The 15,098-nt window shown below is 38.2% G+C and overlaps 2 protein-coding genes and 1 pseudogene across 2 annotated transcripts; 1 reads left to right on the forward strand and 2 right to left on the reverse strand.

Moving 5' to 3' along the window:
- Positions 1–628: 628 nt before the first annotated feature.
- Positions 629–2,869, reverse strand: LOC147938884 (uncharacterized; annotated as a pseudogene).
- A 991-nt stretch (positions 2,870–3,860) lies between these two features.
- On the forward strand, positions 3,861–4,280 carry LOC147938885 (uncharacterized). Its single transcript, XM_087465800.1, has one exon. It carries the CDS (start codon positions 3,861–3,863, stop codon positions 4,278–4,280), a length of 420 nt encoding a protein of 139 aa, XP_087321926.1.
- Positions 4,281–12,489: 8,209 nt separating this feature from the next.
- On the reverse strand, positions 12,490–14,210 carry LOC147938886 (UDP-glycosyltransferase 72E1). The gene has a single exon (XM_087467563.1). It carries the CDS (start codon positions 14,152–14,154, stop codon positions 12,691–12,693), a length of 1,464 nt encoding a protein of 487 aa, XP_087323689.1. The 5' UTR covers positions 14,155–14,210; the 3' UTR covers positions 12,490–12,690.
- Positions 14,211–15,098: the final 888 nt, after the last annotated feature.

Genomic DNA, 15,098 nt, shown 5'->3' on the forward strand with positions numbered 1-15,098 from the left:
AAGAGCTACATTAAATAAATGTTTCCGTCAAATGAGATTTTGTTACCGATCGAGCTTATATGATTAGGTCAGAATATCCACCATCTCAAAAGAGCTACATTAAATAAGTGTTACCGTTTGTAGAATTTGAAAAAAAACAAAAAAAAATTGAAATCGAAACCAAGCAATACATGTTAGGGTTTAGGCATGGCCAAAAGACAGAACACAGTCACACACACTCACCACTTGGGGAGGTTAAGCTTCTCATCTCCTAATTTTAACACTTTAATTTCGACAGTTGTAATTAATGAAAACAAGACTTTATATGGGCTAATTAAGTTAGATTACGTCGAGATTTGCCCATCAATATTGTATTATTTGCACCCTCGTAAGCTCGTTTAAGTTTCCCTAAGCGTGAGGGGCAGTGGCCGACCCAGAAATGTTGTTAACCCAGGTCAAAACATAAAGAAAAAAATCATCTTTAATATAAATAAAAAAATCCTACAGTGTTAAAAAAAATTGTAAAAGCATCCTACGATCTTTCATGTTTTAAAATCTTGTCATCACAGTTTCGTTTGTAATAGTTTTGAATACATCTTTCTCGATAAAACAAACTAAACAATCATTCAAAAATTGATGTCCAATCTGATTAATTACGTCGATATGTCTTTACGATCTTCATGGCTGAAAAACATCTCTCAACAGTTGCAGTAGCAACATGTAGAATCAAAACCAACTTCAAAAGCCTATAAACCAAGGGATATGACATATGTTTTCGTGTTTCCACCAATATTCTAGCAAGGTCTCCAAGATTCTCCAAATTAGAAAATCTTTCATCATGTCGAACATTATCAATGTAGATACATAATTCTTGCTCAAGAGAAATGAGCTCCCCTGAACTGAAGTCATCTGGATAGAACTCAGATAACCTCAACAATTTTGAGAGATCAAACTCAGTAAATGCATCGATGGGAGATAGAGAAGCAGCACAAATAAGCAACTCAGTGTTCACCTCATTAAAGCGGTCGTTAAATTCTTGAAGCTGCAAATCCAAGACAGAATATAAGCAATTGACCTTGTAATGATGCATATGTGATACTCCTGTCTTTTACTTCGTCTTTTTGAGTCTACAAAATCTGTCTCCATCTCAACCTTTTCAAGCTCATGTTTCTCACAAAACAAATAAACTTTCGTCATGAGAGAATTCCACCCACCATCTCTAAACAACTGGAGTTGTCTCTTAGTTGATTTCAATAATGACATAGCATTTAAAATATCTTGATCTCTTCTTTGCAGCGCCACTGACAAGGTATCTGTGAGTCCTAAAAGATGTATCATCATATGCAAATAAAACACAAAATCAAAGCTATGAAAGTAATCAAGGAGACCATGAGCTTGACGTCTTTTCAAGTCATATGCGCCTTCATTCTCAATGTACTCAAGCACCTTGATGATATAAGAAAACAACTGAATCACCCGCAATAGAGTTCTGTAGTGAGAATTCCAACGAGTATACCCTGGTCTTTGAAGAGAGATCTCTTGATTCTTGTTCCTATACTGATTTCACCATTATTAATTTCTTCCATAATTTTTTTTCTGTAACTCTCTCGGATCATATCTTTCCTTTTGCATGAGGCTCCCACTACATTCAGTAACAGAGAAATCATATCAAAAAAGTCGCCAACATTAAAATGTTTTTTTGCAACTGCCACAACAACTAATTGAAGTTGTTGAGCAAAGCAATGAACATAATATGCTGATGTGCTTTCCCTCTAAATTAATGATCTTAATCCATTGAACTCGCCCTTCATGTCACTTGCTCCGTCATACCCTTGTCCTCTCACCCTTTTTATGCTCAGTCCATATTTAGCAAACAAATCATCAATAGAAAATTTCAAAGAAGTTGCAGAAGTCTCACTCACATGTGTGATACTCATAAATCTCTCTTTGACTATCCCACCTTTATCAACAAATCAAAACACTACCGCCATTTGCTCTTTGTCGGAAACATCAGCAGATTCATCCACCAGCAAACCGAAAACATTATGATTAATTTCTTCAATAAAATATTTGACTACCTCTTCTGCAAAACAATGCACAATATCTTTCTGAATCTTAGGAGACTTCATCTGATTATTTCCAGGAGCATTATCTAAAATAACCTTACTCACAACTTCATTCTGATCAGCAGTGTACTTCAAGAGTTCCACAAAGTTTCCTCTATTGATAGAATTTTCTGATTCATCATGACCACGGAAAGATAATCCTTTTTGCAATAAGTATCTTGAAGCATCAACAGAAGCATTCAACCGAATTCGATACTCATTTTTTGTAATATCGTCTTGTTTATGCAAAGCATGCTCAATAGACTGACCTTGTTTCATCAAGTTTTCACACTTTATAACTGCATTGTTGTGAAAACTATCAACACCTCCCACATGTCCTGAAAAACTCTTGAAATCATTCCACCTACAGAATCCATCTGTAAATGCATCACTTTTTACGCATTTACCAGCATTATCTCTGAACAAGTAACAAGACAGACAAAAAGCTTTTTCTTTTTTTTTTTCACACTGTACTCTAACCAATTTCTATATTGATCAAACCAAGCTGGGTTAAATCGCCTCAATGTATTTCCTATCAATGTTTGTTTATAAGTATGCCGACGAGGTTGACAAGGACCTCGAATCAAGTATTTTCGAATTACCTCATCTCTTTGATTCGGATGATAATCTGTTATTCTTTTTCGATCAGCAGGATCCCAAGGTAAATCAATATCATCTGATTCACTGCAAAGTGGAGATGGTGGTTCATTGCGAGGTGTAGATGGTAGTTCACTCTGAGGTGTAGATCGTTCTTTTCTTTTATAGTAGTTTTTCAAAGTATTCATTGTTTTGTCTGAAAAAAATTAGAAAAAAAATTGTAAACATAAAGTAAAACCATGTACTGGAATTTTTATTTCTAAATATAATTTTTTTTTAAAAAATTATTATAAAACAAAATCTAGTTTTGTATCAAATAAACTTACTTGGTTTGAAGAATCTGATGTACTGAAGATGTGAAGCAGAAAAATTGAAAACACACACACGGAGTCACGGACACACCAACACGACGATCATTGCTTCTTTCTCTTTTTTTGGTCGACTTAAAGAAGATGCGTACTTCTTCGTTTAATATATAAGCACATAATAAATTATTAGGGTAAACAAATTGAGCCAAATTTTTTTTTAATTATAACAGATAAAAGGCTTTGATCTTCTTTTTGTTATGAGGGCTTGAGCACTTGCTAAAGTGCCGGTTCAATAATAAAAAGAAGAGACGGTGGTGTTTTACAATAGACAAAAGCTTGTGAAATATGGTTTACAAGTTAACGCTAGTCCTACTTCTTATTTCGTTTGTTAGCTTATAGTTTATTATCATCTTTACGAATTAAGAGATTGTAACGACTGTAATTTTTACATTATTATTTTTTGTCTACGCAAATCAAGTCAGAGTCAACACATCTACAACCATTACCATGTCAACTGGATTAACTAGTTCGAACGAACTTTAGGCTGACTCTCATTGGGGACCAGACTTTGTTTGCGATATTCAAACACCAACACAGTAATCACATATAGGTGTATAAGACGAGATTATTTAAATTTACGATATATATTCAAATAATTCACATATACTATACAGTCTATACGTATTTATTCGGGTGGACAATGCATTGTAAATTAAGTGGGTAATTTGGCAGAGTGAAATTATATTTATAGGCTATTTTCGGGGTTAGATATTTGTAACACTGACGAACTAAGAATTGTAACACACATACATCATCACAAACGTAAACATTTTATACCCATACGTTTATATAAACCTATCGACGTTTGTAAATGCTCACACTTCGTGTTAAAAAACAAAAAAAAATCAAGCCTCGACTAAAGGAGTTTTTGCGTTGTGAGATTGGTAATGGACGTAGCGCTTCTTTCTGGTACGATAACTGGTGCGAGCTTGGTCCATTGGCTGACTTCATAGAAGGAAATGGACCGAGACAACTGCGGATAAGGGGAAACACTATCGTATTAGAGGCAGTAAGAAATGGAGAAAGGCGGATGCCGGCTGCGAGATCTGATTCTGAGCAATCATTCATGGCAACTCTCACATCTATATCTCCACCAAACGATGACAAAGGGGCTGATATGTACCCCTGGAAAAGGCTGTCAGGGTCTTTCGCTCAGAAGTTCTCTTCCAAAGAAACTTGGGAGCTACTAAGGTCTCACTCTCCTGTGGTACCGTGGAGTAAGACAGTATAGTTTAAGGAAGCAGTGCCGCATTACTCTTTTATAACCTGGCTTGCTTTTCTGGGAAGGCTGCCTACCAAAGACAGGCTAAGGAATTGGGGGCAGTGGCGGAGCCAGAAAAATTATTCATGAGTGTCGTAATATATATTTTTAAAAAAAATATATATTAAAAAGTGGTATTACAAAAAAATTTCTGAAAATAAATTTTACTTTCACTCATATTTTGGAAACATTCTAAAGATGGTGATGCTTTAGGGATTTTTTTCTAATCAACTTATAATTATGTTTAGGCAGCTTTTTTTTGAAGGCATTTTATCCATACAATGATACAAAAATACAATCGATTTAGATTTTGTTAAAGGCTAAGCCCAATAGTTTGTCAAAAATGTCCAATGATCATATGTTAATATCTTAAAATTATATAAAAACTTAATAGAAAAAGAGACATGAAAGAGGTAGCGAGAGTTCTATTTTTATTTGAGGGATGTCAACAAATTTTTAGAAGGGTGTCAACAGGTTTCATAGACATTTACCAATTAATTAATTTAATAAAAGCTAAACTAAAATTCATAATTTCATGGGTGTCATATGACACCCTTAATCCTTCTCTACCTCCACCACTGATTGGGGGATCAATGTCTCTCCAAGTTGTGTGCTCTGTTCTAATGGGATTGAAAGTCATGATCATCTTTTCTTCCAATGCGCTTACTCTTCGGAGGTTTGGAGTGTGTTTGCAGGCAGAATTATATCATCCCCTCATGCGGGTTTAAGCTCTATCTCCACCTGGATCCTTCAAGTGGTGCAACATCCGCACCCAAACGCTGCGACCATCATCAAACTCGTTCTTGAAGTCACCTGCTATCTTATTTGGCGCAAAAGGAATGTTAGGCTCTTCACCAACGTTTCGTCTCCTCCTCTAGTGGTTCAACCCAGGGTGGATCGTACAATCCGTGATCGTCTGCTCTCCTTACCTGGAGCTACAGTTTCTTTTTCCTCCCTTTTAACTTCTTATTTTGGCTGTATACGTTTCCCTTTCTAGCTTTCTCTTTTTATTTTTGTACTGAGAAAACAAAAAATTTGGTATAAATCTTAACCTTTTACCAAACAAAAAAAAAACAAAAAAAAATCGATCCCATAATTTCGAAAATAAAGGAGGTAGAGAACTGTCGCGTCCGAGCTAATGTGTAATTCGCTTCTTGTTGATTTCAGTTCCAATTAGATTCAAGATTCTCTAATTACCCAACGACAAAAAAAAAATATCAAAAGATTCCTTGATAAAGAACATATAGAGATTAATAAAGCTAGATAATGTGATATTTGTTTTTTCTATAACTCAGTTCCAATTACATAAGCTTCCTTACAAAATCAAAGATTCCTTAATAAACAACACATACTGAAAACTTTAGACAAAACAATACCTTTTTCTCTCTCTCGAAAAGGCGATTGCCAAAACCCTTTCCTTCTAAGCCGCCGTTGCCGATCTCGGCGGCGGCAACCCCCCCTAATGACCAAGAAAAAACGCTCACCTCGCAAATCCTCCTTTTCCACTTCCTCAACTCTCGTCCCTCCAAAACCTGCCTCCGCTCCTCCCCCTGATATCGCCCCTCCCTCTTCCCATGCCCCCATCGTAGATCCGGCCGCTAATCGGGGGGTAACCCCAGTTTCAACTAAGGACCCCATCTTGGAAGGTTCTCAGTCGGCCAGATCTGTAAGCCTGCGACCTCAAGTGGTTCAAGAACTCAGAATTCGGACCCTATGCTCGCTCCGGCCAAGGATACCACCGCTAGCCCAGCGTTAGCCAACTGGAAAGCAATGCTCGTTGGATCGTCAGGTAAAATGGAAAGAAAAGGGACCCCCTTTACCTTGGAGACAGGGGAGCTATGTGTTAAGATCCCTAATGAGGTAATTAAGAGAAATCAGAATAGATAGAAGGAATTCATCATTGGGCAGTTCCACGGCAATCTCCCATCCAAAGGAGCTCTATACGCCATTCTAAACGGTATTTGGAGCCGGAAAAAACGGGATATCACGATTTCCAAGCAAGGACCTAAATCGGTTCTTATCCGAATATCGTGTGAAGAAACTCGTCGTAAGGTGTTATCTCAGAGGGTTTGGCACATTGAGGACCAAAGTATGTTTGTTGCTGACTGGGAACCTGGTCTCTCTCCTACTATGCCTGAGCTTACTGAAGCTCCTGTCTGGATTGAACTTAGAGGAGTCCCTCCTCAATTCTTCTCCGAGGAAGCCCTCGAACATGTTGCAGGAATGGTAGGCCACCCAGTTTTCTGCCATCCTACTACGCTCAATCTCACTGACCTGGAAGTTGCTAAGGTATTCACCATAGTTGATATCACTAAGCCACTACCAGAGGCGGTCAACGTCCAATTTGAGTCAGGAGAAACTTGTAGGATTGAGGTGTCAAGCCCTTGGCTCCCTCCCACATGTGAATTCTGTCATGAAGTGGGTCATTCTATCAAAAGATGTCCGACAGCACCTATTCTGTGTACCCGTTGCAACTCAACAACCCACCCTACTGAAGACTGTCCCCGGAGGAAGAAGATCATTAATCTTCCTGCTGAATCTATAACTCGACCAAAGAGGAAAAATCCCTCTAGAAGGCGTAAAGAGCAAGCTAAGAAGGATTCGAACGACCTGTCGAGCTGTAAACAGGGACCTCCCGCTCATCTAGGTGGTGTCCTGGAACTGGATATTGGTCTTGACAGCTCAAGTATGAATCCCACAAACAAGAATCGGGCTCCCAAAAGTGTTACCACCTCTTCTGCTCCTTCCTCTTCAGACTCTGAGCCATTAGAGGAATCCTCTTCTTCTGATACCCCGTCGGAAGAAGATAATAATCCGGAAGACAACGCACTTTTCATCAAGGTGATGTCCAAGCAAGAGAAACGCAGAAAGAAAGCTTCCGCAGGGAAGGGTCCACCACCTAAATCATCCCGTTAATGGTAAAAGTCGATATTTTTTGTTGGAACGTTAGAGGTTTTAATCATAGTATAAGCGGAGAAGTTTTAAAAAATGGCTACGGCAGTATAAGCCGGTTTTTGGTAGTTTACTTGAGACGCGTGTTAGGCAGCACAAGTCTCAGAAGTATTTTCAGTCTACTTTTGCGGGTTGGCAGTTAGAGACTAACTATGAGTTTGCAGAGCTTGGCAGAATTTGGGTTGTGTGGCATCAATCAGTGAGAGTTACTATTCATTCCAAATCTAATCAAATGGTGACCTGTATTGTTTCTCTTCCTCATGAGGATTCAGAAATAGTAGTGTCTTTTGTCTATGCGGTCAACTGTAGATACAGGAGACAACAGCTTTGGGAGGAGATGTGTTCCCTCTCTAGGGACACCTTGATTAACACTAGACCTTGGGCAGTAATGGGTGATTTCAACCAAACATTGAGTCCAGCAGAACACTCTTCTGGAGGAACTAGGATTCGAAAAGGTATGGAAGAGTTTCGAGAATGTCTTCATTATGCGAGTTTACGGGATCTTACTATCCGAGGGAACAAGTTCACTTGGTGGAACAATCAAGATCAAAATCCCATAGCAAAAAAGTTGGACAGAGTACTCATAAATGATGAATGGTTAGACAAATTCTCCATCTCCTACGCTCACTTTGCTGAACCAGACTTTTCAGACCACAGTCTAGCAATTATATATTTTGGACAGAGGCAGAGGGGTCGAAGGCATTTCATGATCAACCACTACCTGCTGCATCATGAAGATTTTATTCCAAGACTTCTTTCGTTTTGGCATACTCTTCAGATTCAGGGATCAGCAAAGTATTCTCTAGCTAAGAAACTGAAGGCTCTAAAAGGGGAATTAAGGGATCTTAATCGCGAGCACTTTTCTGATCTGGAAAACCGCACTCGTGAAGCACAGGAGGCTTTAACCCACTGTCAAGTCCTCCTTCTACATAATCCTTTGCTGATTGCAGCTGCCCAGGAGAAACAGGCTTACAAGAAGTGGTTGACCCTCACAACTGCAGAGGAGAAATTTCTTTTTCAGAGGGCAAGAATCAAGTGGTTTGAGTGCGGTGACCTTAACACTGCCTACTTTCACCGCATGGTAGCCACTCGCAGAGCCTCCAACCAGATTCACTATTTGGTTAATGAGCAGGGACAGAGGCTTCACAAACCAGAAGATATTAAACTCCATTGTGTGTCCTACTTTGAGGACCTATTAGGAGGACAACCTCAGGCTCTTACCTCTACAGACTTAGACCAGATTCGGGAGTATACTACATACAGACTGAGTGCTAATCTTGCTGAAGCTTTAGTTGAAGCTGTTTCTGCGGAGGAGATCAAGAATGTAGCATTTTCTATGCCTACAAACAAAACTCCAGGTCCTGACGGGTTCACTGGTGAGTTCTACAGAGCAGCTTGGGATATCTTGGGAAATGACATTATTGAAGCTGTTCAAGAATTCTTCAGATCAGGTAAACTTCTCAAGCAGCTAAATGCCACTGCCCTGAGTCTGATTCCTAAGGTCATTGGGGCTGATAAAATAACAAACTTCCAGCCCATCTCCTGTTGTAATGTTATTTACAAAGTCATCTCCAAAATTATTGCTGGATGATTGGAGAGTATCCTCCCATCAATGATCTCGAACACGCAATCGGCTTTTGTCAAAGGCAGGTTAATTGTTGAAAATATTCTCTTGGCTTCTGAAATGGTTCAGGGATTTGGTAGGTCTAATATCTCTCCAAGAGCGCTCCTGAAAGTAGATCTGAGAAAGGCTTTTGATTGTGTGAAGTGGGAGTATGTTCTGAAAATCCTGGAAGCTGCTGAATTCCCAGCTGTTTTTCTCAAATGGGTGGAGCAATGCATTACTACCACCTCTTTCTCTATCAACATCAATGGTGAGTTATGTGGGCACTTCAGAGGAGGACAAAGACTTCGTCAAGGTGATCCTCTGTCCCCTGCTCTGTTTGTCATTGCTATGGAGCTACTCTCCAATATGCTCTCGAACAAGTTTGCCTCAGGACAGATTGGTTATCACCCCCTTGGAATCAACCCGGTTGTCTCCCATCTGGCGTTTGCAGATGACCTCATGATTTTCTTTAATGGAAGTGCTGATTCTCTGCAGGAAATAGCTTCACTTCTCGAGAAGTTCAAGCTTCTTTCCGGTCTTAGCATGAACCGAGACAAATCAACCCTGTTTGTTGCTGGAGTTCCGGAGAATCTCAGGGCACAAATGCAGCAGCAAGGCTTCTCTATAGGATCTTTTCCAGTGAGATACTTAGGGATGCCTCTCCGCCACCACAAGCCCAGAAAAAACGACTACTCTCCACTTCTCGATAATATTCGAGCTCGTTTCAACTCTTGGGCCTCGAAAGCCCTCTCCTTTGCTGGTAGACTTCAACTGATCATTGCGGTAATCTACAGCTCTGTAAACTTTTGGTCTTCTGCTTTTACACTGCCTCAGGGATGTTTGAGAGCAATTGAATCGATGTGCAATGCTTATCTTTGGTCTGGCGATGTTCAGAAGCGGACCTCAGCTAAAGTTGCTTGGAAAACGGTCTGTTTACCTAAGAAGGAGGGAGGCCTCGGGCTTACAAACTTCAGGATTTGGAATACCACGCTAAATCTCAAGTTGATCTGGCTTCTTTTCACAAATAGCGGATCCTTGTAGGTAGCTTGGATGAAGGCACATATGGTAAAGAGTAGTAACTTCTGGACCACAGAGATCGGTCAAGGTGCTTCTTGGATGTGGAAAAATCTAATTTCCTTGAAGCCCCAGGTAAAAGCTCTTCTTGGTTGTAAAGTGAGGGATGGGGCAACAGTAAGCTACTGGTTTGATAACTGGAGTCAGTTAGGTCCTTTGATTGACTTTGTTGGAGAGGATGGCCCGAGACTTATGGGTATCCCTAGAGATGCTACTGTGGCTCAAGGTACTAGTTCTTTTGGTTGGAGACTTCCGTCTTCAAGGACCAGACACCATTTGCTCCAAACAGTCAGAAATGTTCTTGTTTCGATGGACCCTCCCTCTGCTGCGTCAGGCCAGGACTTATACACTTGGGGACCAGTGGAAAGCAGGAAGGATTCCTTCAGCACAAAGATCACATGGGAAGCTCTGCGTCCCTCGGCCCTTACCAAAGTCTGGTATAAAGCGGTTTGGTTTAAGCGTGGAATTCCCAAACACAGTTTCACGTTCTGGGTTGCTAACATGAACATGCTCCCTGTTAAAGTGCGTATGACCAGTTGGGGAACAAACATTGATCCAGTTTGTACTCTTTGTTCTAATGGGGTTGAGACTCGAGACCACCTGTTTCTCCACTGTAGCTATTCTCTGCAGATCTGGCATTTGGTTCTGCCTAGACTGGGACTTCCGCAGCTCATGTTTGTGGACTGGCAAACTATGATCCACTGGCTCCTAGGTCACTCCAAAGCCCTCCCTTCTACGTTGAAGAAGTTAGTCACCCAAGCTACGGTCTATTTGATTTGGAAAGAAAGAAACTCACGATGCCACAGAGGCCCTCTAACCTCCCCTGCTGTTTTGTTTCGGGTTCTCGACAGAACAACTCGGGACATTCTGCTTGCTCACCAGCACTCTAAACAATGCAAGGGACTGCTATCCAAATGGCTTTCCCATGTTTTACTATGAATCAGTTCCGGCCATTAGTTTCGATCTAATTATATAACTTGTAACCTATAGCTTTTTATTTTTTAGGGCTATAGTTTCTAATTAAACTCTTGTAAACCTCAAGTTCCATTTTGGTAATATAATTAACAGTTATCCAAAAAAAAAAAAAAAAATAACATACTGAGATTCATAAGTTATATACTGTATGTAGATGAAAAAATAGAAGTATTAAACAAAATTGAGCTCCTCCTTTTTTGCTTTGTTATCGTTTAGATTAATTATGCGTGGTCAACTACATGCGACAGTGACATTCAGTATCTTTCGTAATATAATACAACTAGATTTGGAGCCATGCTACAGCACGGGTTGAAATACATTTTATTATTTTTAAAATATTATATATGTAATTGTATATAATATTATTTGGATGCAACTCATGCAAATAATTTTTATTGTAAATATTATTCATGAAATGTAAATGTATTATATAAGTCTTATATTGTTAATTTTAACCCGTGTTAGAGTATATAAAATTATTAATCCGTGCTAGAGTGTGTCCAGCAGCTTCCGTGCTAGAGTATATAAAAATTTAACTCGTGCTTGAGTTTGTAAGTCTTAAAATTATAATATAAAAACAAAATTCAATCTGTGCTCTAGCATGGTTCTAATTTTTATTGAACGTTATGGTTTATCAATAAAATCTGTGGAAAGTAAATTTCTAGTATTGTGTTTAAAGATCTTTGGAAACAACTTGATATATGACTAAAATCTTCTGAAAATACAGTTTGAAAGATCCATGATTTTATTTATTACCATTAATATATCAATTATCAATTTGGAATATCTCCAATTAAGGTTGCACCCAATATTTAGGTGTAACCATTAATATATGAATTAATCTATAACCTATCTATAACCTATTTGTAATCATTTATAATTAATTAAAAATATAAAGTCTACAAAAACTATATTGTGTACTTCTTTTTATTAAAAAAGAGATCATTTGAAATAAGTTCGCGATTATAATTTTAAATTAAATAATATAATTTAATCATTATAATATAAACTATATTGTGTACTTCTCTTTATTTTATATTATAATATAAATAATATAAACTATGTTATGTACTTTTCTTTTATTAAAAAGAAGATCATTTGAAATAACTATGTTGTGATCTTCATGATATATTTGCTCCACGATTTATGTATTTATTATTTATTATCTATATACTCCAAGATTTATGAATTTATTATTTATTATCTATATATAAAGAGTTATCTTATAAAGAGTATATGGTTAATGTATATTTTATATATAATCTATTAGTATGCAATTGTAACCATTTATATTTTTTATAAAGTCTACAAAACTTAAGTTGTGTACTTCCCTTTTATTAAAAGGGGATTATCTAAAGGAAATTAGTAATGATTACCTGATTCAGAAATCTTAATACCCCCATAAACTAATGCAATTACCATTACCGTAACGAACTAAAGATTTTGTACATCATCAGTCAGATTCATATCCAAAAGTTTTTTAATCAAAGTTTTCAGTCAAGTATTAATCATATTAAACAACCATTTATTATATAAATGAGGACTTAGAGATTAATAAAAAAAAAAAAGGCCTAATAAAACAACTTAAATACCATTATTTAATCTTACAATGTCACAGTGTCACACTAGTGATAGCAAACGGCGTTGACAAAATGAACACATTAAAACATGTGGCAAGACTCGGAAACTGAATACAAGATTCCAAAAACAGTAAAAACGACAAGCAGTTTAAATGTAAAATAAACTTTTTAACGGTAAACGCTCCTTAGCCTCCTAGGCACCACGTTCCATGCAGCTTACACGCTTCAAACTATGCTTGCACTCCTCGGTGATTCTCAAAAACGATTCATGCGCCACTCCACCGTCGCAACTCAACGACTCCACCGCTGTGTCTTTCAGTTTCTTCACCTTTTTTCTCATCACGCAACCTTCCTCCTCCACCATGATCTTTCTCACCAACGCCTCGATTTCCTCCCTCGTAATCACTCCCTCCGACGGTAGTATTTTAGAACGGATGGCGATGCCAAGCTCCTCGTTAAGCAACGTTGCGTTCATTTTTTGGTCCACAAAAAGCGGCCAAGCGATCATTGGAACGCCGCTAACGACGCTCTCAAGAATCGAATTCCAGCCGCAATGAGTTAGAAACCCACCAACTGCTTGGTGGGCTAGTATCTCGGCTTGTGGGACCCAAGAAGAGACCACGAGGCCTCTCTCATGGGTCCGGCTAACAAAACCTTCCGGTAAATAACCCGGGGTATCATCTCGTATTTCAATACTATTAACCGAGAAGTATGCGCTACAGGCTGAACTGTCCACTGGCGGTCGAACCACCCAAACGAACCGTTGCTGACTTATCTCAAGCCCCCAAGCCAATTCGGTTAGCTGTTTAGCCGAAAGAGAGCCGCCGCTTCCAAATGAGATGTAAAGTACCGTCTCATCTGGTTGTTTGTTTAACCAATCTAAAACAGGATGATTAGTTTTAGATTGATCAACCGGTCTGAACAAAGGACCAATTGGATAAACCGGTACACGAGCAATCCGACCCAAGAGGTTTGGATCTTGAAGAGATTTCAAAGTTTTGGGCTCCATATCATCCCATGTATTCACAATAATACCATCAGCCGTTGAGAAAGCTAAACCATATGGAACAAATTCCCGGTACAGCTGGTCGTTCGGGTCAAGGAATGTTTCAAGTGTATCCTCAAACCGAACTGGTTCACATCCAGGGATAACCATAGGTTGCTTCTTGATTATGTGGTCTTCTTCCATGTCTTTGTCCAACGTTGGGAAATACAAAATCACCGCAAGAAAACGCGCGTTTGAAGGGACAAAGATATAAGTCAACATGTTGAGCTCACCACCGAGCGGTAACGCGTCCAGGCCAAACAAGTCTACGATCAGAGCCGTTGGTTTGTACTCCATCTCAGCGATCTTTGATCGAAGGGTAGGAATGGTCTCACGCATCATGACCAAGAGCTTGATAGCAAAAAAGGCTGATGGGTCGACTAAACCGGAGATATCCGGAGTTGGGAGGCTGATGACATCAACAGAGGTCGCATCACAGCCTGGTGAGTTTAGGAATTGAGATTGAACGGAGGCTGCGTCGTCTTCAAGGACAAAGATCGTGACGTGGAAGCCGTGAGATCCAGCTAAGCGTTTTCCGAGCTCGATCACCGGGATGACATGGCCCATTCCTGGGCTAGCGAACATGGCGGCATGTGGCTTCGTAGTCTTCATAGTCTCGAACTCTGGATCGATGAACGTTAGCTTCTTTTTTATTTTGTGTGTAGCTCTCTGATAGTTGCATTGTTGCAAGTGAGTTGAATATATAGAACCAAAACTCTTTAAAATGTTTGTTTGTATATTAAAGGTCTTATTTACCAAACCCTTATTATTTTGTTGTTTTTTTTACATCGTCTATAACTTTAATTGTTTTATACAAACTAGAAAACTGTATCTGTATCTCAGTGACTCAGTCAATAGTAAATGTTTGATGCATCGACCATGTATAAATTACACAAGCTAGATTCTATAGGCTATATCATGCACTATACCATGTATGTGTGTTTTAATATTTTCAGTTTTTTTTTTTTTAAACTAAACCTAAAGTTCTTTCTACATTGGTATTTCATCAATATAATATTCATATTTTAATTGAAAGTTTTATATTCTATTTTCAATAATTCTATATATACATATCAAAATACATTTCAAATATATTCAATAGTAAAATCGGTTGGAATTTTGTTAAGTTCTTGAATCATGTCACCAGAATGTGTTACATACATAGATGTTTGGATCATGCCACTACTGTAACGTTTGGACTTGGCTAAAATCATGTTGCAAATTGCTCAAATAATTAATGTTTTTTGTTTTTCTGCAGGTAGTATCATAGGTCCGATCATCTTAATATTTTAATAATATTTAATTGATCCACCATTATTTTATCATTTAGAATAATAAGCCATCCCTGGTTTTGAATTATATATATATATATATATATATATATATATTTTTTTTTTTTTAATTTTGTCTTCATTCTATAGATACTTTAGCGATTAGAAACAATAATTACATGATTAAAATTTAGAAAATTAAATTCTGAGTTTAGTGTTATTTAAGAAGACTAAAAGCAGAAACAAAGATGTATTGCAGAATCTTATTGGTCATTGTATATTGTG

Source organism: Camelina sativa, chromosome 9 (assembly GCF_030686135.1).
Source record: "Camelina sativa cultivar CO46 ecotype springtype chromosome 9, ASM3068613v1".
NCBI lineage: Eukaryota > Viridiplantae > Streptophyta > Magnoliopsida > Brassicales > Brassicaceae > Camelina > Camelina sativa.